The 24,974-nt window shown below is 56.4% G+C and overlaps 1 protein-coding gene across 1 annotated transcript in view; it reads right to left on the bottom strand.

The window, feature by feature from the left end:
• Positions 1 to 24,974, bottom strand: part of SLC8A2 (solute carrier family 8 member A2) — a 78,430-nt gene that overhangs the window by 36,318 nt on the left and 17,138 nt on the right. Inside the window, exon 2 of the mRNA XM_078850048.1 lies at positions 19,169 to 21,002. Coding sequence (XP_078706174.1) covers positions 19,169 to 21,002 — 1,834 coding nt within the window. The remainder of the gene's footprint in view (positions 1 to 19,168; positions 21,003 to 24,974) is intronic.

The raw sequence follows: 24,974 nt of genomic DNA, 5'->3' as shown, positions 1-24,974 counted from the left end.
TCCAACAATTAAGGGTCAGGAGGGAACATGCCCTGGGCACCAAGCTATCCCCACCACTTCCCACTAGGGGGAGCACCTCGCACCTTGCTCTGAAGCAGCTGGTGCTGGTCACTGGGGAGCCGGGCTACCCGGCTAGAGGGACTGGTCTGATCCAGTGTTGCGATGGCTACCTTCAGCCGGCATTTTCCACCAGGCATAAATTCACCCCCCAGAATAACCAAAGGAATCCAGTGGCTCTGGTGAAACGGCCAGGATGGTTTTCACTGACTTTTGAAACATCTGTTCCTGGCATTTCCCAACGTTTGTCTCCCCAGATACGGAGTGGAACCAGGACCGGGTGTAAACAAACACCTCCCCCAACCCTGGATTGGCATCCAAACACGCCCTGACATCCGAATTCAAGAGTAACATGAACTGCACATGGTGACTGGTGCTGGAATCAGCGTGGTAAGTGCTTTACATTCATACCCTGCCTTATTCTGGATTAACTGCCCTGTGTAAATGAGCCAGAATGCGCAGGGATCCCTTTTCTCTCGTGAAATCAGTTAAACCCGTGACCTGGGTTCCTCTGTTCGGGGAGGCAAAGAATCAAACTGCCACCCCTCTGCTGTTCTCCAGATCCGCTCTGCCCCCGGGAGGGATCCAGGCCCCGCCAGGACGGTGCTGTGCCAGCAGGAGCTGGCAGGGCCCGGGGACTAGACCGTCCTTCTCTGCCAGATGGAAGGCCCCCGGGTAGCAGATCCCAATAGGAAGAGCCATGGTGGACTCTAAGAGCATCTTCTTGTGGAGGGTGTCACAGCACATCATGGAGGAGAGTGAATTCAGACCCACGGATCCCCCGTTAGATCCCTGTTATCTTCCCCATTCAGCAGGAGCGGAACCAGAGGTGAGGAGTGTGGGAGGGGCTGACCCCAGGCCCCGAAGTAAGTCAGTGCCAGGGACAGGACCCAGGATTCCTGACTCCCAGATCTCCCTGTCTTTAATGCCAAGGCCACAATCGTGAGCCATGACATGCAATCCCCCTGTTCTAACCACTAGATCTCACTCCTTCACAGAGCCAGGGATAGAACCGAGGAGTCCTGACTCCCCATCCCCGCCGCGCTCTAACCACTAGATTACACTCTCTTGCAAAGGCACATATAGAACCCAGGAGTCCTGACTGCCTGGACCGTGCTGAAACCACAAGGCGACCCCTCCTAAATCTGCATTTCGCCTTTGAGTTCAACAGCGTGATGGCCGATTCCCACCTGTTGGGGTGGAGTGCAGCAGCTGACAGTACAGGGACCCCTCACCCACCACTGAGATGCAGCCACCTCTGGGGTGGAGTGCAGCAGCTGATTATACAGGGACCCCTCACCCACTTCCACCATCCATGGATCTGGCCCTAGAAATCCTAAAGATGGGACTTACCCTGATTTAAGCACAACCTGATTGGAAACTGGCTGCTCGTGATAAGCCACAGGTAAGGGCCATTTGTGTGCCTCTGGGCTGCCAAAAACGTCCTCCCAAGGGGAGAGAAAAGCTCAGCTCTGCTGTGGGAAGCTCAGAGCTGGCCCAGCCTGGCAAATGCGGACGTCTGGCCCAGCAGAGTCTCCAGGCAGCTGGTTCTGGGTCGCTGGGAGGAGCCGGGCAACAGCCAGACCCTGGAACTAACGAGCAGGAGATTTCGCACCGTTTGCTAACTAACTCAGCCCGGCAGGGCCAAGGAACTGCGGGGCGAAGCGGCCAGGCTTTCAGTGGGTACAAATTGGCATGGCAGAGCTGATGTCAGTGCCAGTTTGTGCCAGCTCGGGGTCTGGCCCCATTGACTGAGTCACTCAAACCTGGGACTTGACCCCAGCTTTCTAGGTTAGAGAAATGTGATTGTGCAGGCACCCCGCTTCTCCATCAGTGAGATGCAGCCAACTCTGGGGTGGAGCACAGCAACTTTACAGGGATCCCTCATCCACCACTGAGATGCAGCCACCTCTGGGGAGGAGTGCAGCAGCTGGGAGCAGATCCTGGACTAAGAATCACTTGCTTCTCCTCTGGGTTTGCTGAAGAGGGAACTGCAGGTCAGGATGAAGGTGCAGCAGATCAGTGTGTAAGACTGGAATAGCAAGGGGGGGTGGCTGTGGGTTGGGAGTGAGGGGCACCGGCAGAGCTGCGGGGACAGGTCTGGGCTAGCAGGGGCTGCGGGTCAGGAGCGAGGGGCACCAGCAGAGCTGGGGGGAGCGGCTTACCACAACACCTACCTATTGGCCCCTCTCCAGACCCACCAAGGAGCTTTCCTGGTTCCGTTCCCTTTGCTTCTTCACCCTCCTGCTACTCACTTGTAAGCCCCCAGGCGGCTTGTCCCTGGGTCGGGGGGCCAGGTGTCCCGCCAGGGAGCCGGCCCCAGTAGGGACGCGACCAGACAGCCAGGGCAGGGGCAGGGGCTGGAAGCAGCTACAGGCCTCTCCCTCGGCCAGGCGGGTGCGGGGTCCCCGGGCCCCCTTCCCCAGCAGCAGGGGAGAGATGCTTTTTAATAAAGGAGCGAGCGGCTGTGCTGAGCGTGTGGGCGGGTAATGGCTGGTGTGGGCGGCAGGGCTGGCGGGGACGTGATGTCGGGTGTGATGGGGGTGGGAAAGAGTGGGTGTGTTACGAAATGTGTGTGTGTTTGTTAGTGATGGGGTGTGCAGAGAGCAGGTTGTTCTGGAAGAGGGGTGTGGGGGGGATTTGGTATGCAGAGAACAGGTGTTAGGCAATGGGTGTGCAAGGGGGTGTGTGGAGCACAGATATGTCAGGCAATGGGTGTGAAAGAGGTGCAGGGAGCATGTGTGTCAGGCAATGGGTGTGAGGGGGGTGTGGAGCACAGGCATGTCAGGCAATGGGTGTATGTGTGTGAGACAGGGTATGCAGGGAGCAGGCATGTCAGGCAATGGGTGTGCGAGAGGTGTGTGGAGCACAGGCGTGTCAGGCAATGGGTGTGTGAGAGGGTGTGGAGCACAGGCATGTCAGGCAATGGGTGTGCAAGGGGGTGTGGAACACAGGTGTGTCAGGCAATGGGTGTGCAAGAGGTGTGTATAACACAGTTGTGTCAGGCAATGGATGTGTAAGGGGTGTGGCACACAGGTGTGTCAGGCAATGGGTGTGCATGGGGTGTGGAGCACAGGCGTGTCAGGCAATGGATGTTCAAGAGGTGTGTGGAGCACAGGTGTGTCAGGCAATGGGTGTGCAAGGGTGTGGCACACATGTGTGTAAGGCAATGGGTGTGCAAAGGTTGTGGCACACAGGCGTGTAAGGTGATGGGTGTGCGAGGGGGTGTGGAGCACAGGGATGTCAGTCAATGGGTGTGCGAGAGGTGTATGGAACACAGGTGTGTCAGGCAATGGGTGTGCGAGAGGGTGTGGAGCACAGGCGTGTCAGGCAATGGGTGTGCGAGGGGTCTGGCACACAGGCATGTCAGGCCATGGGTGTGCGAGAGGTGTATGGAACACAGGTGTGTCAGGCAATGGGTGTGTGAGGGGGCGTGGAGCACAGGCGTGTCAGGCAATGGGTGTGCAAGGGGGCATGGCACACAGGTGTGCACTGGTTGGTGGACGTGTTGGGCAGCCGGGGGGCAGTCTGGTACAGCTGCCCAGGGTGGATAGCGCGCACAGAGACAGACAGATGGACACTCCCGGCCTATCCCACAGGCCATTTCTCTGGGATCCCAGCAGGGCCCAGCTCATGGCTCAGCCCCATCCCGCTCTGACGAGCAAACAGCGTTCTCAACCCAACCCTCCCCTGCCCTGCAGCTGGGGGGGCACCCGCCTCGGGGTACATCCAACCCCCCACGGGCCCTCTTCCATGTGCAGGTATTACAGACCCTGACCACCAGGGTTAGTGGGGTTTAGCAGCTAGAGCTGGGGGCTGGGAGCCAGGACTCCTGGGTTCTGTGCCTAGCTCTGGCAGGGGAGTGGGGCCTAGCAGTTAAGGCACACAACTGGGATGGTGGCTTCTTCTTGCCTAAGATCACGTGGCAAATCAAAAGCAGGGCCAGGCGTCGCGATTCCCACACCCCTGCTCCCAGAACCGGACAAGAGACAGGACCAGAAGCCACCCGTTCTGACTCCAGCCTCAGTGTGCTGGGCACAGCCAGTGTCCTTATTCCCCTTGCCCACATTGCAAAGCAGAGGCATGCAGCGGGAAGCCAGCCTGCCACGGGCCGCACAGCGGAAGTGCTGGGAAAAGAACCCCGGCGTCCTGCCTCCCACTCAGCCCAGGAGAACCGCTGTTTACCGACACAAAAAAGAGTCTCTGCCCCAAACAGCTAAGTCAGAGAAAACCAAGCCACTGGGGATCCCCCGGGCCACCTGGAGAGGTTGAGAGGGAGTTTGGGTGGGTGGCTCTTCCAGCCTGGGGCTCAGTGGACCACGTTAGTCCAGGGCCATTTTGTAGCGTGGTTCTTTGTCCCGCTAGAAACCGGCTGCTCCTTTCATCCAGGCCCCCAGCTAACATCAACATCCAACCAGAGAGGGAGGAACGCCTCTGATCGGGACTTGGGACACCTGGGTTCTATTGCCGGCTCTGCCACTGAGACACCGGGTGACCTGGGGCAAGTCACTTCCCCACTCCAGACCTCGGTTTCCCCTCCCGCCCTTTGGCTGCACGTACATTGGGCTCCGGGTTTGTCCAGCACCTTGCACACGGGGACTCCAGTCTCGAGAGGGTACCGTAATGAAAGCTGGGCCATAGGGGAGCTGGGTTTGACTTTGGGCACTGTCCCAGCCAGGCAGCCTTTGAGACTGCAGCTAAATCATCAGTGGCTAGGACAGGAGCTGGGAGGCCACAGGGGGTCCTCGAGATCCGTTAAGCCAGTGGGTTCCCACTCCCCAGTCTATTCTGCAGGAAGAGTAACAGAGCTTGGAGCCAGCCCATGAGCAAGCCAAAGGAAAAGCTAAGAACGAGACTGAGACACGTAGCTGCAGTAGTTCCCCCAGGCTGCAAAATTTACACAGGCGATAACCCCCGGCCAGAGCCAGCTACCCACCGCCCCAGAAGGGAGAATTCTTATATTAAAGCATTAAAGAATTAAAGCAGCAGCAAAAGCCAGGCAGTAATTTCTTCCCCGTAAGAGGGGCGGATGGACTAGATTGGAACGACCACCATCCCAGCCAAGGAACCATCAAGCAAAGACCCGGAGCTGCCCACACACAATCTGGCCCTTTTGCTGCTTAAAAAAACTGCTGGGGAAAACCGATACATACTTCAAAGCTTTCTGTGTAGAGACTGTTCAAGCCCAAATCTGATTTTCGTTAGCTCATTCTCTGGGGGGTTCAGAGTCTGATTTTCACAGAGTTCTGAGACTCCCCGACCTGGAAGTGCAGACTCCTTTCAGGGGTCTTCAGTTGGGCCCCTCAAAAAAAAAACTACTAAGGATTCTTGAAAATGTAGAAAGAAAAGGAGGACTTGTGGCACCTTAGAGACTAACCAATTTATTTGAGCATAAGCTTTCGTGAGCTACAGCTCACTTCATCGGATGCATCCGATGAAGTGAGCTGTAGCTCACGAAAGCTTATGCTCAAATAAATTGGTTAGTCTCTAAGGTGCCACAAGTCCTCCTTTTCTTTTTGCGAATACAGACTAACATGGCTGTTACTCTGAAACTTGAAAATGTAGGTCTCTGCTAACATGGCTTGCCTCAGTTTCCCCACCTATAAACTGGTTGGTAACCGTGCTTGCCAGAGGCGGGGAAAGGTCATCCCGATTGAGTAGTTGAGGTCTACAAAGCGTGTTGATGATAGAGGGGAAATTAATTTAGGTGCCAATTCACCGACCCATACGGCACTAACTACGAATTAGTATGATCATTTATTCCAGTAGTACCTAGAGATCCTGGCCCAGATCAGGCCCCCCATTGTGCCAGGTGCTGCACAGACCCCAGATGAGATCAGGGCCCCATTGTGCCAGGCGCTGCACAGACCCCAACCAAGATCTCAGAACGGATCCCCAACCTTCACCCCAAAACTCAGAATGGACTCCCCAGCCTTGTTCCAAAGATCAAACTCAACTCCCAACACTCAAAAAAACTTCCCCAAGACTTCACCTCAAAATTCAGATCCCCTGGCTTTGAGGTCCCCTCCTTCTCTAATCACTCGACCCCACTCCTCTCCCAAAGCTGGGAGTAGAAGCCAGGAGTCCTGGCTCCTAGTCTCTTGCTCCAACCACTCAACCCCACTTGTTGGCCACATCTGGGAAAAGAACCCAGGAGTCCTGGTTCCTAACCCCCGTTCTTTAAACACAAGGGTAAGTCAAAAATGTGTGTTCCCTGGGACAAACATTTGTGGGGTATCCAGACTAGCATGCACAATCATGTTAGTTAACTCATGTTAACTGGCAATCAGTTAAAACAGGACCATAAACTCCAGTCTAGATGCGGCCCACACTGTGCCAGATGCCCAGATTTGGGTGAGCTCCTCTGATACCTTTGGCCAAGAGATTATAGATGTTGTAGGTGCTCGTGTGTCCTGCATCTAATCCCAGAGGCCCCAGCTCCGGAGGTCACAGAAGAGCCGGTTCTTGGTTTTAATTTCAAATGATATTTCTAACACTTGTGACTGAAAATAAAAGCTTGAACACGTGACCTGAGCTTAACCGATGCCCGTCTGAGTCTGCAGAGAGCCTGAAACGACAGCTCTGAGCAGTGCGAACATTCCATTGCTCATCCCGCCAGCCAATCAGAGCCCCCCAAAGGCTGTATGAACTGCTACGCTGTCAGCAAATCCAAGGGGATCCTGGCTGCTGATTGGCTGGTGGGGAGGCCACATGGTTTTGGAACAACGTTTCTTAATGCTGATGTGAAACCATCATCTCCATCCTCTGGTATCCCGCTCTTCCTCCTTCCCTGTGCATGCTCTGATGCCCACAGTAACTCCAGCTGGTGTTTCCGAACCCTGGCGGAGCCCGGCCAGTGCCATTCACTGCCTGGCAACTGGCACTGGTGGCTGCGTTACACATAAATTAAATATTTAGGGCTGCGTCTGGAGGGAAGGAACCATCTCTTCCAGGATTTATTAGCCAGCAATCTCTACCAGTGCCAGGCCCTTCAAGCAGCTATAAATCCACTGGCTCCGGGTCCCGGCTCAGATTAAACCAAAGGCTCGGCTAGTTTGCCGAGGCAGCCTCTCACAGTAGCCAGCTGACTGTGACCCAGTTATTAGTTTTTAAGGAGAAGAGACGGGCAAAAATTGGCATCCAAACGTTTCTTCGGTGAAAAATGCAGATTTAGCAACACGAAGACATTCCGCAAACATAATATTGACTTTGCCAAAGTGTTTGGTTTGGGGGGAGGGGGAGACACCCAAAGCTTCCTCCCAAAACAGAAAGGTTCTATTTACACATTTTGAAGATGAAAAGTTCGAGTTTTCGATTCTAAATAACTTTTCCGCTCGAAAATGCCCTTCCGCTTTCGTTTAAATCCCTTACAAACATTTTAAAATGCTCAGAATTGAAACCAGCCACTTTCTTCAACCCAGGATGGACACATTTGCCATTCCCTGAAAATCTGCATTTTCAGTTCAACATGAAACACGTTTTCCCCAGAATTACCAGTTCTATCACCCATCCCAAACTGGCCTCGAAACACTGGGCTCTGCAGATCCTGACTGAGATCCAGGGCCCGTCGCGCTGGGCACTGCCCAGACCCCGACCGAATTCAGGGTCCCGTCGTGCCAGGCGCTGCCCAGAACCCAACCGAGATCAGGGCCCTGTCATGCTGCACACACACATAGTCACAGACAGTCCCTGCCCCAAACAGTTGGAACTTGTCCCGTATAACTCTGTCGGGTCAGGGTGTGATTTCTCATCCATGTCCTTGTACCCGTGCAAGCCCTGGTCGGGATGCGGTTATACCGGGATAAAGATGAGCCGGACTACAAATGTTTGCCAGCATAGCTCTGCTGGTCAGAGCGTGATAAGATGTGATCGCGGAGTGACAAGCTTTGTGCCGGCTAATGCCCCCAGTGCAGAGGCAGCTACCCCAGCGTAAACCGGTGTAAGCTGTGTCCACACGAGGAGCACTTTGCTGGTATGGTATCGTGGGAAAGCCACACCGGCAAAGCCTTCCACTTGTAGACCTTGCTCCCGTTCCCTATAGCAGCAGAGCTAAAGCAGTACAAATTTCTAGTGTATACAGGGCTGCAGTAGACAAGACAAATAGTGGGTGGGGAAACTGAGGCACGAAGAGGGGCAGTGAGGGGCCCAAGATTACACAGAGCAGGGATCAGAACCAGGTATCCTGGCCAATGTTCCCTCTAATTTTTGACAGGCCGTGTGCAAAAAATTTATTCTGTGCAAATTTTTGACAGGCCGTGCGCAAAAAATGGCTTCTGTGCAAACTGTTGTGCGCGGGGTGTTTCGCCGTGTGCGCGGGGTTTAGGATCTGTGCGCACGCACACGCACACAGCTTAGCGGGAACAGTGGTCCTGGCTCCCGCCTGCTGCACCCCACTGACTTGCCCTGAAAGCGCCAATTCTGATTCGACGGCGTTTTCCTCCCGTTTTAGGCCAGCCTGGGGGGCTAGAGGCGCCGCAGGACAAACGTCAGGCGTGAAGAGCGAATGGGGTTTGCTCCCACTCTGCAGACCTAGGGGAACCAACGCGCAGCGGAAACGGAATTTGATTTTTAAAGGCCTCTCGGTTTTCGTCACTGGAATCGCACAGGTAGGGAGTGTTAAGAGACGGGTTTTAATCTCAGAAAGCCCTTTGATGTGCATCCCCGCCCAAGAGACAGAGATGATCTTTCTTCCTCCTTCTTCTTTGGACTTTAAGGCCAACATTTTCCACAGAGCTCAGGGCCCTGATGGCACAAGGCCAGCACCCTCTAGCAGGGCCCAGCATGCTCACCTCTTTGGAAAATCTGGCCCTGTACCTTGGTGCCTAGCTGGAGGGTCGTGCTACGGGGTATTCCTGCCTGCAGAGCAGTGCATAGACAGTCCAGGCCAGGCTGCTGCAGGTTAGAGCAGCCGCCAGGGTCGCTCTAAGGCCACACACGCAAAACTGTGCCTTGCAAAGATTGCAGAAAAGCCCAGGAAACACAGCCCAGGGCCCATTCGCCGCATCTTTAGGGAAATTCAAGGTCTCCTAACGAGGCAACCCAAATCCCATTGGACATCTGCAGGCTCAGATCTCATCAGCCAGCGAAGATGGGGGGAAATGACTGGCCTTTAGAAGGACGAGCCCAACTGTAATTAATTTGACTCCATTTCGTTTCGGCAAACAAATGGAACCAAATTTTGTCTCCAAAGTTGCCTCTCTCCCTCCCTCTCTCTCGCTCCTAATCCAGGAGGGAGGAACAGTCATTAATAAAACAGCCTGTCAGCACCTCCATAATACCAGGCATTAAAAATTCATGAGCGCCTTTTTCCCTCCAGCTCGCCATCTCCGCAATGAGTAATGCCAATCGAAAGGTGAGAGTGGGGGCAGGGGGGTGGAATGAGATGGAATGAAAAGGAGCCATCCAGCGCTGGGGGCTGATTTTCTGTAGGGCGTGAGGATGCAGGGCAAGGGAGGCTGGGTGGGGGATTGAGATCCACACGCCCAAAACGGCGGCTGTAACTCCAGAGTCCCCAGTGGGCAGGGGAGGCTGGTTAGATAAAGGGGCCGGCTCGGCAGAGCGATTACATTACATCGCCAGTTACTGCCCAGTGGATCAGACTCTCAGTCTGTCTAATTAAGGATTTTACAGAGGCTAATGCCATATGCTTCGGAGGAAGGTGCCAGCCACCCCGCCCCCTGGGCCATTATGGAATAACCAGCCCTCAGGGAAAGACCTTCCTGACCCCAAGAGTTAGAGGTTGCTTTGTGCCCGGAAGCATGAAGGTTGCCACACTTTCATGCGTCGAAAGGTACGAATGGCTGTTTCGCCCAGATTGATTTTTCCTGCCTCTGATGGAGGAGGGGGAGAGGACTGAAGCAATGCTAAGAAAGTCTGGAAAACCTCTCTTGGAAATCACAGAGCCTGAAGAGAAGGGGAAAAAAAACAAAAAAAAAACCCCGCAAGCAGCAATCAGAAATGTCAGTGGCTGTACTATTTGGATGCCAGATTTGATGAAGGGTTTGCAAGACACGCACACAGTAATACATCCAGGGAGAGGATTAATTGCTGCACTGAGGGGCGGGAGGAGAATTACCAGCCCCCACTCGTCTACTGGCATCGAGACCATCAGGCGGGTGGGAATGTCGTCTAGTAGTTGGAATGGGGAAGTGAGAGGGAGGAGGGCCTAGTGGTTATAGCGAGGGAACGGACCTAGGATCTGGGCTCTCGGGGGTGCCGGAGCAGGGGGCTGGGAGTCAGGACTCCTGGGTTCTATTCCCAGCTCAGAGTGGGGCTGATGGGGGTACCGCAGTGGAGACTGAGTCAGGACTCCTGGGTTCTCCTCTCGTGGTGGGGCTCCCTCATCGGCAGTCAGGGAGGAGGAGGAAATCTTGTGCCATCAGTTCAGCTCTCAGCTGCGTTCTCACAAGGCCGGCAGGTGCAGGTGGATCAGCAACCCTCGGAAGCTGATGCCAGGGCAGGCTGCTAAAGCTGAGCAAACACACAGGGCGAGGGGGTGGAGAAAGGCCCTTAGAGACAGGACAGGAAGGAGCTGGGAGCTGGATGCTAAAGGGACAATTCCTCTGTTCAACAGCAAATTTAACATTCACAGAGAGTGGTTAGAGCAGGGGACTGGGTTCCATTGTCCGCTTGGAGGAGGGGAGTGGGGTCTAGTGGTTAGAGCAGGGGACTGGGAGTCAGGACTCCTGGGTTCCCTTTTCAGCTTGGAGAGAGAGCGTGATCTAGGGGTTAGAAGGGGGACTAGGCGGCAGGATGACTGGGTTCTATTCCCGGCTCGGGGAATTTGGTCCTGCGGCCTTTAATGGAGCTAATGTTGATCCATAGCAGCCAGGGATCTGACCCTCTCTTCAGCAAGCCTGGGATTTAAGGACCAGCCCGATGCCCTTTGATCCAACTCTTAACTCCTGTGAAAATAGCGACTGCCCCGAAGTACCTGCTGCGCATTTTGACTCAGCGCTGGAATCTAGCCGAACACCAGCAGGGCGCCTCGGCCTTGGAAGCAGGTGGCCTGAGCCCAGGGAGAGATTTGCCCACGCACATCCACAAACGTCTCTTCTGCCCTGTGCTCTGAGGCGGCTCGGCAGGGCCTCGGGACAAGGCCCGGTTTGGAGCCTGCACCCAGGGAGCCGTTCTGAAATACCTCCGCCCAGAGCCCGACCTTTCACAGCAAGAGAGTTTGTCAAGGGCTCAGTCTGTTTGGTTTATCAAAGAGCGGGTTGAGAGGGACTTGATTACAGCATAGAAGCACTTGCAAGGGAGGCCAATTCCAGGCACCCCAGGGATTCTTAATCTAGCAAAGGAAGGTACCACCAGCCGGACGAGAAAGGCAGACAAATTCCAATTAGAAATCATGAACAGATCTGTATGCATCTGGCTTAGCCAGTCACGATTGTGTCTTTTCTGACACCGCTGGGAGCCCGGGGCCAGTGAGGCGGCTAAAAGCAACGCCTTAACCCGCCCGACACCGGCACGAGTTTGCCAGGTCTCGGGGCGACTGATCAGCCCACTCGCTTCTCCAGCTGTGAGGTTGTGAGGACGAGTCAGCCCCAGAGACAGACGCAGCGGTTTCTCTCTGTGCTGGTCTTTCTCCTGCTGCCTTATGTGTGTTTGTCTAGTTTTGTCTTCTGGGAAACAGGATCAGAGCTTCAACAGCCGCACCTGTCTCACTAACATCGTGTCCCTTCCCCAAAAAGGACAATTACAATGATGAGGACCTTTAATGCCATCTGAACGGTGATCAGACGGGGCGGGTCCTTATCAGGTCTCTCTGCAGCTCAACAAAACAAGGGCCGTCATTGGAATGAAACCCTGACTTAATGCTCTCTGTTTCAAACGCTTTAGGCGCTTTTCTGTCTTTTCAGGGATTATTCTGAAAAGGTTAGAAAGACTTTTAATGGGGCTGTTGCCATGGGACGAAGCAGCCAAGGTTTCTGTATTCAAAACCCCACCCTTGTCTGACGATTCGTGTGGGACAGCAACGGGGTCGTGCTGATTCCCTCTGGGCCTGTTTATTCCCTGGAAGTTAACAGTTAGCAGGGAGGAAGAGGAAGACAACTTCTGATGTGCTCCATGCACTAGAGAGGGGATAAAGTGCCACGTAGCATGTTGTTATTCTTTATTATTTGAACTACCGTAGTGCCTGGGACCCCACTGCGCCAGGCGCTGTACGTTTTTATTGCTGTTCAGTGTATGACAGTAGCACTGTGGTGCCCCAATCATGGGCCAAGCCCCCACTGTGCAAGGCACTGAACAAAACCAGACCTAAGAGAAGATCCCTGCCCCAATCACGCTCTTACAGATGGGGAAACTGAGTCACTGAGACGCTTGCCCAAGACTATTCTGGGAATAAAGGTAAGTGGGAGGCTTGAAAGGCAGGTCCATCGGCAGTACGCAGAGAGCTGAGGTCAAGGCTCCGAATCCAGAACCACCGGGCTCCCAGGCCAGCACTCAGCAGAACTTGTGGAAAAGAGTCCATCGAAAACAGCTTGTTTCTGTGTTTTCACTGAAAAGTTTTAAAGCTCGAAACCCGCAAAATTGCAATGGAAGCGCTGGAAATTTCTGAAGTAAAATTTTAGCAGAGACGGAAAAAATGATCGGTTTCGTCAAAAAACCGTTCATTCAGGAGAAAAAATAAATCTCTCGTCCGTCAGCGCCATTGCTCAGACCTCCCGCACAGCCTGGGCTTGTTGTCACAAACCCTCCACCCCCACCCCCGTGGGACCAAGATCGCAGAAAAACATTGTTGCTCTGCTCCATCCCACACCCCACTCCCCTCCCCGAGTTATCAATAGAACCCAGGAGTCCTGACTCCCAGACCTCCTCCCTTGCACCCTAGCAACCTGCTGATAGACAGGGAGATGGGATGCTGCAGTGTTCTGAGCCGGGCTCTCAGGATGAGCACGCTGGCCCGTGGGCAGAGCTGGGGCTGGGAGCTCCAGGCTGGGGGACAGCGGCTGATCTGCGCCAACACCTCTGGTGGGCAGAGCCTTTCCTGAGCTCGACCGGAGCATCTCAGCTCTGCCTGCAGCTTGCAGGAGAGTCCGGTCTCCCGGCCTCTCTGCTGAGACGCTGCCAATCAGCGCCCACGCTGGAGACCCCCAAACTCAGTTCGCGCGGACGGCCCAATGGCTGTCAGACGGCAACAGCTGTCCCATGTTCGCACCCCGCGGCTGGCCGGAGAAAGGCAGGAACTGAGCGTCCAGGCCTCTTGTCTGCACTTCCTCCTTTTGAAACAGCAGGTTCAGACAAAGCGCTGAGCCCCGTGTGATCTCCAGGCCCCAACAGCTCCTCCACTGCACAGGGAGAGATACTCCATCACAGCAAGGACAGCCGGCCTCGGGCAGGGGCAGAGTGTGAACAAGGCCCAGCAGGAGGAGAGCAAGCAAAGGAAAACCTTGGGGACACTTTGTGACAGTTAGATCTGCGAGAATCGGCTTCCCCAGTGCTAGGAACTGGGCCACGGGCAGGTGGCCTGTTTGGGTTTCCTGTGAGCTGCCTCTGTCTGAGCCTGCAGCACGGTGGGGACCCCAGTCAGAGGCACTGAGGCAGAGACGGGGCCTGATCTGCAAAGCTCAGAGCCAGACCCCAACTTCTTCCCCTTCTCCCCTGAGACAGGAGCCACCCCTAGCCCTAGGCTGAGAGCTGGGTGCCCCTTGCCCCCCACTTGCCTTTGAGAGACAACAAGGGCTTGCCCCAGAGACAGACTCCTCTGGCTCTTGGCCCTGTCAGGCGCCATCACAGGGTGAGAGATCAGCCGATCAGAGTCGGAAAGCGTCAGTTTCTGGCCCTGAACTCAGCTGATCCCGGTTGGGAGCGCAGCTGCTGGGCCGCAGATAAATCCTCACCCCCCTGCTGCGGTGTCGCACTGAACGGCAGGTGCCAGCAGGTGAGCAGGGCACAGGCGCTGAAGAAATGCAGCTGGCGGGGTTAGATTTGTGCCATCGTTGCTTCTCGGCGAGCTGGCGCAAACAGCACGAGACCTTTGCTCTTTGCCTTTCTCCTTCGCCCTCGCGCCAGCCCGGACGCAGGGGTCTGCCCGAGCACCGCTGGGGACCGCCTCCGTTCCAGGACCGGCGCAACTAGTTGGACTAAGAATCTACCCAGCCTCTGTACGGCTGATTTCTCCTCCAGCGGGAAACTGTCCTGTAAGGCTACCTGTGATCTGCTACCTTCCTGCTCCAGGCCAGGAGGCAACTGCTCCTTGGGAGGAAACACGCTTATAGATGGCACCAGATCTCACGCCCCCCGCTCCCCTTGGAGCCTGGTGATGCAGCTGGATTGGGAGGAGCAGCCCCCTCCTTCTGTTTGGAGAAGCACAACCTCGGCACCCCTCCAGAGCCTCCCACCTTCCCTGCCCACGCAGCTCAGGGCTCGCCAGCTCCCGAGTATATTAACAACTCGTTAATTTCCCTGGCTTGTCAGCAGGGCCAGATGAGGCAGGGCTGATGAGCCGGACAATCAACCTGGGAAATCAATAGCAATTTCTTGGTACTCGCTGAGGCTGTACAGACTAGCTGATTGAGCCAGAATCTTCCAGACGGTGAGGGCCCTGGAGAATGGGGGAGCTTTGTGAGCCATGGGGCAGCCTGCCTTCACACCCAGTAAACAGGGGTTCCCCAGGTTTGTAGCACCGTCCGCCGCCCACCAGCCCAGTTCCCAGAGTGACGTGGCCAGCTCGGGGCAGAGAGGATTGGTGGGTTCTGCGCAGAGCACGCTAAATGGGGTTAGGCCTAACGAAATCGCGGGGGGGGGGGGGTGACGTCCCGCGTTGGTACTGAGCGCAAGGCAGCGTTAGCGGGTGCTGTGCTGCGGGGAGCTGTGCGGATGATACACTAGGGGGGCGCTTTCCCTCCTCAGTCAGTGCTGCGGGAGCATCCGTTTTGCAGGGCAAGTTCAGTTGAGGTCATGGTTAGTAAAGATCCCGTGTTATAAGCAGCTGCCACGCCCCACCCCAGAGCTGGCTGCATCTCAGCGTTAGCCCAGTGATCCCTGCACAAATAGCTGGCATGCCCCACCCCACCAGTGGCTGAGTGATCCCCTAACTAGCCACCACCCCGTAAGACTTAGTTCTTCCGCAGGAAATGCTGCGTAAGGAGCGCAGGGTTCAGACCCACATCAATGAGAAGCCCCTCCGAGGGCTGACATTTCCAGCCCAGCAGGCAAGGTGGCGTTTGCAAAGGGGAAGCCACTTTGGCATCACTTCACTCCAGTGCAGGTGCAGAGATTGCCCGGTTGATCCGTGTGCACAAGCAAGGAAACCCCTGGAGAATCAGTAAGTCTTTGCTAGGGCTCGGCAACCTGTACTTGGGGAGGCTCAGAGGGCACCGAGGGAGCTGGGATCATGCGGGCACAAGACAGACAGGCAGGATACAGGGCAGCACACGGGCTGGGCTCTGGCTAGGGTGGCCTCATGGTGCTCTGGGGTTCACCGGGCCCTGGCTCTGCAAAGTGGGGACAAAACGCGCCATCACCTCACCGCCTGGGGAAACTGAGGCACTGGGCAAGGACGCGCCTTGTCCCAAGCAAGTCTGTGACGCAGCCTGGAAGAGAACTCTGTCTCTAAGTCCCATGCCTTAATCAGAAGCCCCTTCCTCCTGCGGTCTTTTCCATCTCATTTCTGTCATTCGCCCACACAAACGAGGCCTTCTCTTTGTTGGCAGCCATGGCAGAGAGAGGGCAAAGAGTGAGACCAACATTGACGCAGATCTTAGACAAGAGTCTCCCCGGGCAGAGAGGAGGCCCCACAGAGCAGCTGGCCCTACTGCTAGCTACGTGGATCTGTGGGGACATCTGAGGCTCTAGATCTGACCTGACAGCAGCTTGGGCACTAAATACCTGTCGATCCAGCCGGGCAGTGCAACATAGCATTTTAAGGATGCCCGATCTCCGCTTTTGGTGACATTCCCCCCCTGCCCCTGTTTGTGGGTGGTTTGGAACAGCGCTCATGCATCCTGACAGGCCACAGATCACAGTCGAGCCTGGGGAAGGGAAATCAGCCCTGGAATCAATAGAGTCCGAACGAAAACACCAGCAGCGAGCGTCCCCTAGCATGGTCAGTGCTGCCCGGGAATCCGATTTCCATTCGCGCCGCCCTAGAATCCCACTCGAATGCCAGCTGACTCGGGATCACCACCCTTTCCAAACTCTCTGATAGATAAAGGTTTTGCCCAGGCTACACTCCTGGTGCTAGATCCAAAGTAAGAGAACGTTGCCTTTAAAACTAGCCACTCCCAACCTCACCTAAAGCGTTTCTGAAGTCGCTCTATAATGAAAAAGAAATGTTTCATTCAAAACGAGAGCAAGAACGCGGCAGGAAGGGTATTAATTATGCCGTTAAAAATTCATTGAAAAAGGAGTTCCTCAAGTCGGCGCTATGCACACAGAAGCGATCATTTAGCGTTGGTTTTTCTAGGCAGCCATCCAGGGTTTTGCACTGGTGGGAGCGGTGGGATGAGTGAGCAGGATGGGACACTGGCATTGGTGCATTCCAGCGTTTTTTAAACAGGAAATAGCTACTTACAAATAAAGGATTTCGGGAACGGGCATGGTGTGATTATGATTAATTATTTTTATTAGGGTAACTCCGAGGAACCCCAGTCACGGCCCAGGCCCGCTCTATGCTAGGCCACGGTGCTGTACATTTTTACTGCTGTTCGGTGTATTATAGTAGCATCTCAGAGCCCCAGTTGTGAACCAGGTGCTGCACAAACCCAGAATGGAAAGTCCCTTCCCCAAAGAGCTTCTGGTCTAAGGCCTTGTCTACACTAGACTGGGGCTGGGGGTGCAGGTATACCGGCACGGTTGCCAATTTTGCCTGGACATATTCCTGGAGGTTTCATCACGTTACATGATCTTTAATTAAAGATTCATCTTTAGTTCCTGGAGGGTTGGCAACCCTATATCCCGCCCGAGCCTTTCATGTGGGGACAGAGCTTCTATTGGCAAAAGTGTGCTTTCTTTGGCACCGTTTAGTACAGTTCCCTGAACAAAATCCGCAACCCTGGCAGAAGGACTTTTGGCTGCTGTAACTGCATCCACCCTGGGGCTTTTGCTGGTATAAACACGTTGTCAAAAACTATCACCCTCCTAAATCGACATTCTCCTCCTGGCAGGAGATTTGGGCACAGACCAAGCCCGAGGAGCAGAGAAGAGGCGACAGCTGGAGACAGGCAGGCAGATGTAGGAGCACTGGGAGACAATGATTTCGTCTCAGATTTATATTCTAATGTGGGAAATCCACAAATTAGCCTAATTTCTATTCCAGTAGCACCTAGAGCCCTCAACTGAGATCAGGACCCTGTAGTCCTGGGCGCTGCACAGACCCTCACAGAGCAAGATTGGGGTCCCCCCACTGGGCCGGGCATTGAAGAGACCCCCCCGAACTGAGATCAGGGTCCCTCACTGGGCCGATCACTGCACAGACCCCCCCAGCTGAGATCAGGGTTCCCGACTGGGCCGGGCACTGCACAGACCACCACCCCCCTCCACGACGGAGATTGGGGTCTCCCACTGGGCCAATCGCTGCACAGACCTCCCCCCCCGACTGAGATCGGGGTCCCCCACTGAGCCAGGCACTGCACAGATACAAGCGAGAGCACTGGGCCCAGAGAGCTCACAGTCTGCACAGACAGAGGAAGGCTGGTTCTCCCCGCGTTACAAGCCAGAGCCAGGGAGTGATTTGCTTGAGCTCCCAGAGTAAGTCTGGGGCAGTGCCAGGGCTCAGTCCCGGGCCAGGCCCCCCCACCACAGGAGCAGGCTGGTTACACCCAGTGTGAACAGTAGAGATCTGGGGGCGCGCTGCATGACAAGCTCTCACGGAGCCGGCCAAAAAACCCTAATAATACAGTCGAAGCTCAGAGGAGAACTGGGTGTTTCCCCGTGTCAGCCAGCAAAGGCAGACCCCAGCCCACCGTATCTAGGTTCTCCTGCCTTTGCTCTCTGAGCTCTGGCCCTGAGCGGCTGCTAAGCGGCTCCTTTTAGAGTCACGTATTTCACGGCCCTAGCACGAGCCCTGGGAATCTCCTCCCCCACCCCCTTTTCCTGCTGCAAACCCAGGAACTCTTCGGGGAACGAGGGTTTCTTTAGGGCACAGGGAGCTGAGGGCTCCCAGCCATTTGCACAATGTGGCACTCAGCACAGAGATCGCTATACGCACGACTCCCTAGATCGTCACACCTGCTGCATACCAGGAACTTGAGTGGGGCTTGAACCCAGATATAGCCCTTCTCCAAAATCCCAGCCCCCTGCGCTAATGGCGAATCCCCCACAGCTTTGGCAGTACAGGGCATAGGACAAACAAGTGAGGAGTTCTCATTTCCCCCAGCAGAGAGCAATAATACCAGCCAGGGCAGTGCAATGCTTTTTCTTCTCTTATCAAAGAGGACCTGGGAGCAGGAAATTGACACTGATGCCAGGGGACGAGTATTTACAGCTGATGTCTCCCCCTGCCCGACCCCACTCCCCAAAAGTCACCAGAGAGCCATAAGGAAGAGGTGGCCTTTAAAGAGCTAGAATACGAAGGGCCCGATTCTCCCTAGCTCTGCGCCTCCTTCAGGCCCAGCAGAAAGCGCTGCCAGATCTGAATTTACACCCACCTGCCACCGTCTGTAGCAGACCCACGTCCTCAATAGCTCGGACACAGTGAAGCAACTCGATCCGCACTGAACCACGGGCTACAAGCAATCGAGCCCACCGCCTTGTCTGCACTGAAGATTTGCCCCAATTCCAGCCACTGGTGGGAAACCCCACATCTGGCACAGATCTTGGCTTTCCACAGTGGCTGGCCACTGAGGGGTGGCATCTCAGTATGGCCAGCCCCCATGCCTTCAAAACTCATTAGATTAAATATATATATATATAGGCTGGGGTTTTTTCCCCACCTTCTGCATTTGGGGCCAGTAGGGGGTTGCATTTTCCAATATTTCTCCCCAACCATGAGGGCTAGAAACTTGCTTTTTTTAACTTTTTCACAATAATGAAAGCCAACATTCTCAGCTAATCCCAGGACTCCAGGAGCTGAGGCTTGACGCGCTCCTGCATGCAGGCACACCCTCACCAGGCTGCAATGCTGGGTGCATCTCCAAGGCGGACCAGGCCGACGGTTCGTACTTACACCGTCTCGTCGTCCTTGAATTCCAGCTCCCCGCAGGCGTCCTCGTAGTCGATCCCCGCTCCACGAGCCGTCCCCTCCACCGTCCGGTAGGGGACGATCACCGTCCCCCGCGCCCCAGAGCTCCGCACCACTTTCACCTCCATGGTGCCCTGGCACTCGCTGACACGCAGGAGCTTGTCCTGGAAGGTGAAGATGCCAGCATGGTCGTCGTCCAGGATGGTGACGGTCGCAATCAGCGGGGCCACCAGCCGTCCCTTGGGGTGGTCGGCCGAGTCGGACTCAAACATGCCCTCGGCGTCCCCCACCCGCAGGTTGAGCAGGCGGACGAAGAAGTGCTCGTCTTCCTCGAAGATGTCATCGTCGATGATGCCAATTTTCAGCTCCTTCTGCGTCTCGCCCGGCTTGAAGATCAGCGTCCCCTCGCTATATTCATAGTCGGAGCCTGCCTTGGCCGAGCCATCCTCCGTCTTGTAGTCCACGTAGAAGGTGTGGTTGCCCTCCCCGCCCTGCTGGCAGGCCACGGTCAGCGTGACTGAGCCGCAGTTCTCCAGGCAGTGGTACAGGCAGGGCTCAAAGAAGATCTTGCTATAGTTCTCCTCCTCCGCCTCCGACGGCACCTCCAGGAGGTTGGATGACTTCTTGGAGAACTCCGAGACGTGTTTCTTCAGGATGTTCCCAGCCCCGGTCATCATGCGGGTGGCTTGGATGCGGTAGAAAGCTCGGCTCTTCTGCTGGTGCAGCAGGGCATAGTAGTTGGCCATCTCCACCAGCTGCTCCAGCTCTTTGTCCGGGTGCTTCTGCTTGAGGTCCTTGAGGATCTGGATCACCTCCTTGCGGCTCTCGTCCAGCTCCTTCTCCTCTTGGGTGGAGGAGGCCAGGGCTGGGGACGCGGAGGCTGTCCCGTCCATGAAGATGTTCTCCCGGTGGTCGTTGGCCAGGAAGCTGCCATCCATCTCGATGTCCTTGGGGAACTCCCCTTCGGTGCCGATGATGATGCCACTCCGAGGATCGGCGCGGTACCTCTTGTAGACATACTTGTAGAAGAAGAGCCGCTTGTCAGCGATCCAGGCGAAGACCACGCAGACCGGGAAGAAGACGAGTGTCAGCAGAGCTTCCCAGACCTGCACCACGCCCGGGGAGATGACTGCCAGGATCAGATAGAGCCAGATGTAGGCGAAGATGCTCCAGGAGGCCGTGACGAAGAAGACCCGCAGGTGCTTGATCTTGCGGCTCTCCCCGGCGGGGATGACGTAAACGCAGATGGCGATCACCACGAACATGTTGAAGGCGGCGCTCCCCACAATGGTGCCGGGGCCCAGCTCCCCAGCTTGGAAGTTGTGTCCGCACACCTCTATGACGGAGAGCATGATCTCGGGTGCGGACGAGCCCAGTGCCATCAGGGTCAGGTTGGAGACCGTCTCGTTCCAGATCCGCACCGTGCCAATGCTGGTCTCGCCGTTGGCCTTGGTGACGGTGATTTCCTTCTCTTTGGAGGTGATGACTTCGATGGAGGCCATGAAGCGGTCGGCGATGATGGAGACCCCCAGGAACATGTACATCATGGCCACGAAGTAGACAATGGCCCTAGCAGCTTTGTCGCCGAAGGAGGGGTCGTCCGGCTGCCAGACGGGCAGCAGCACCCCCGGCTGGCACGTGTTGGACCCTTGGCAGCTCACGTTGCTTTCCGGCACTGTCTCCAAGGCTCCCGCTTGGTGGAAGTTCTCAGCCAGGAGGACGGAGGCCAGCAGAGCCTTGGAGAGGAATTTGGGCAGGGGCTGCCATGCCAGCGCCATGATCTTGGATGTTTCGGTGCGGCTGCCAGACCCGGCAGGATCTAGAGGAGAGAACGAGAGAGATTTGTGATAGCACTCCAGGCTCACACCTCCTTGGGGCTCGGAGCATCCCAAAGCACTCTGCCCTCCCAGAGCTGGGATAGAACCCAGCCCTGGCTCCCAGCCCTTCCCCCCAATCACTAGCCCCCACTCCCCTTCCATTGCTGGGACAGATTGCGCCAGGCTCCTACACTAACCAACCGGCTCCCGCCCCCCCTCCCTTCAGCGCCGTGCTCTGCTCGCTGCGACTCTCAGACCAGCTGCGAGTCGCTGGTACGCGACAGATGGATCCCCCCAAACACAACCTACGAGCTTGGCTCTGCGTTGCAGCCCTCCGGGCGATGCGTCGCTGTTTTTATGCCTTCTTCCTGTTCTGAACGCTTCTACGGAGCTCGCTGCCCGAGGCTCGGGCAGGTGCAGGAAACCCGAGCGATTTGCTTGGGTTCTAGGGGAAGTGGATTTCAGGGCATTGCAGGGGCCGCCCTGGCAGGTCGGACCGAACAGGGCCAACGGTCGCTTCTCCTGACCCTTTATTGGGGCAAGATCCCCCGGAATCATCCCTCCGCTATCCCAGCCCTGGGCTCCTCCTTCCCCCAGGGCCCCTCAGTCCTGGCCCGCAGCTCCCTGCTATCCCAGGCCTGGGCTCTTCCTTCCCCCAGGGCCCCTCTGTCCTGGCCCGCAGCCCCCTGCTATCCCAGCCCTGCCATGCACTCCCCTGACAGTGCCCTTCAGTGCTTCAGCCACCTTCCCAGAGGACAGACCCAGCCACGCCTGCACCTCCGAGACACCAGCAGACTCCCGCTCAGCAGAAACTGCTTCTCTCGCCCGGCCGCCTGCCACTTTCTGCCCCCCGCGGCCGTGCCCAGTGGGCACCGGGGCAGCAGGGCTGAAGGAGGAGCTGCAGCAGAAGGTCTAACCCAGCTGGGCAGGGTTCAAATCCAGCAGCTGGAGGCGGGCAGCTGATTCAGTTATGGTAGCTCAATAGTGGGCTGGGGCCGCAGTAATTGGCTACATCTGTGAAGTGGGCAGGCTGGGAAGGAGGGAAGGGATAACGGTGGCACTGGCCCCTGGTCCCAGCAGGTCCCGGAGGCAGAATGGGGAGCGGGGTGGGTAAGGCACTCCAGCTCCAAGCTGTAGGATTCGGGTGAGCTAAGTGGAGGCAAAGCTAGCCCCGGAGCAGGTAGGAGACACTTGGTTGCTTGACTGGAGTTACCCCCTCAGTTGCTTGCACCAGGAGTAAAACCCAGCCCCAGTGCCCTCTACTGGAGGGCATCAGGACCGTACCTCTGTGTCTCATGAGCCCTCCACTGCTAACAGTTAGTGAGGATTTTCCTTTAGCTCTAATGGCAGGTGGCTTGGGCTTTTGGGTCTGGAGGGGCTGGGTTTTCCCCCCACTGCGTGCACCAGAGCGCCCCAGGGCTATGGATTTGTTATCGGCCGCACACCGGGGGGTCTTGCTGCCCAAAGGGTGAGCCTTGGAGATGGCCACATGTCTGCAGGGGGCGGGGTGGGCTCAGATTTATCCCAAGCGACTAGTGATGGGGGGACACCTCAGAGACCCAGCACATGCGCTGAACATCGGGGCTCTCTTTAAGGTGTCTTCCTTCAGGCCGCCCAAAATCCCTGCCCACTTGTGAACAGCTTAGCTATGGGCCCTGGATCCTTCCCACCGAGCGAGCCCTGGGCTGGGTCCCACAGGGGAAATCCTGGGGACCGACTCCCCTCTCACTCTGGCTGGTGTAGCTATCGGCCCCCAGCCCCTGATTTACCGCAGGGCGAGCGAGAGGGAACGAGCTCCGTTCACTGCCCTGGAGAGACTCTCAGTCCCTGGCTCCCGCTGGATCCCAGCCCGGCTACCATGCCCCACCCTGCGCGCCCGCGAGAGCTCTGGGCAACGCTGACTCTGTCCCCGGGGGCATCTCCGCCCGGCCCCATTCACGCAGCTACCCGCCACCCGGAGCCACCTTCAGAGCAGTTTTCCGTTCATTAGCCCCGGCGGGAGGGACGCGGCCCCTGACCGGCACCACAGGATCGTGGCCGCTCCAGAAATGAACCACTGTGAAACAAGCACGGCTCTGCAGCTGCGTTCTCCCGGGAACAGACCGGGCCCGACCCTTTCCTCAACAGGACAGAGCATCAGACGGAGACTGCGACCGGCCCCACCATCTGTAAGCACTTCAGCCCCAAGGCACCGCGCGCTTAATGCCTGAGCTAAAGGGGTACGCCTCTTAGCCAACGGCAGCCGCAGTAGTAGGCTGTTATCCTCTCCATGGCCCATCGAGGAGGAAAAGCCAGACGCACACACGGTTTTGTACACACACACACACACAGAGTGTGCCCGCACACACGAGCACTCTGCACACACGGTTTTGTACACGTCCCCCCACCATGCTATAGACAGATGCAGTTTTGTGTACACACACACACACACAGAGCATGCGCGTACACACACCGTTTTGTGTACACACACGCACGCACAGAGCATGCACGTACACACACCATTTTGTGTACACACACACACACAGAGCACGCACGTACACACACCGTTTTGTGTACACACACACACACAGAGCACGCGCGTACACACACCGTTTTGTGTACACACACACACACACAGAGCATGCGCGTACACACACCGTTTTGTGTACACACACACACACAGAGCATGCGCGTACACACACCGTTTTGTGTACACACACACACACACAGAGCATGCGCGTACACACACCGTTTTGTGTACACACACGCACGCACAGAGCACGCGCGTACACGCACCGTTTTGTGTACACACACACACACAGAGCACGCACGTACACACACCGTTTTGTGTACACACACACGCACAGAGCACGCGCGTACACACACCGTTTTGTGTACACACACACACACGCACAGAGCACGCGCGTACACGCACCGTTTTGTGTACACACACACACACACAGAGCACGCGCGTACACGCACCGTTTTGTGTACACACACACGCACAGAGCACGCGCGTACACGCACCGTTTTGTGTACACACACACACACGCACAGAGCACGCGCGTACACACACCGTTTTGTGTACACACACACACACGCACAGAGCACGCGCGTACACACACCGTTTTGTGTACACACACACGCACAGAGCACGCGCGTACACACACCGTTTTGTGTACGCACACGCACGCACAGAGCACGCGCGTACACACACCGTTTTGTGTACGCACACGCACGCACAGAGCACGCGCGTACACGCACCGTTTTGTGTACGCACACGCACGCACAGAGCACGCGCGTACACGCACCGTTTTGTGTACGCACACGCACGCACAGAGCACGCACAGTGCGAGCACACACACGCACGCTCCCGCACGGTTTTGTACACACAATGCCCCCCCCCCACACACACACACGGCGCCACACCGTTTCGCGTACACAGGCACCAGGCATGCCACATACACACACAGGGCGTGCACACGCACACAGCCGCACGCACACACGGTTTCGTCCGCATGGCTCGCAGCCCACGCTTTCCTTTGGCCGCCCGCTCGGGAACAGTGGCATTAGCCAGGCGAAGGGGGTACTAGCCCTGCAGCCAGAGGCGGGCCAGCCCTCCCTGGATTGGGTCGTCCCAGAGAACAGCAGGGGGAACTCAGAGAAGCCGCTTCCTCCCAGGGCGAGACACTAATTAGGTTTAGCAAAATGATGTAAAATCATGCCAGTGGGAGACACTGGTTTTTAACTGCCGTTCTTAATAAGAGATCATGTGGGTCTCCGGCTGCTGCCAGCCACATGCATACATCCATGGCGGAGAGGGGGAGGTAGAGGGACAGGAGATCCCCAAGCTACAGGGGCCCCCCAGTCTTCCCCCTCTCCCGCACCCACAGCAGGATGCACTTGGAGCAGGAGGCAGGAGAACCAGGGATCCCAGGGCTGGCGGGCAGCAGGGGAGTGGGAAGGAGAGAGGGAGTGTTTTCAAGCTGCCACGG

This window comes from Lepidochelys kempii, chromosome 23 (genome assembly GCF_965140285.1).
Source record: "Lepidochelys kempii isolate rLepKem1 chromosome 23, rLepKem1.hap1, whole genome shotgun sequence".
NCBI classification, from domain to species: domain Eukaryota; kingdom Metazoa; phylum Chordata; order Testudines; family Cheloniidae; genus Lepidochelys; species Lepidochelys kempii.
This window is presented reverse-complemented; position numbering and strand designations above follow the sequence as displayed.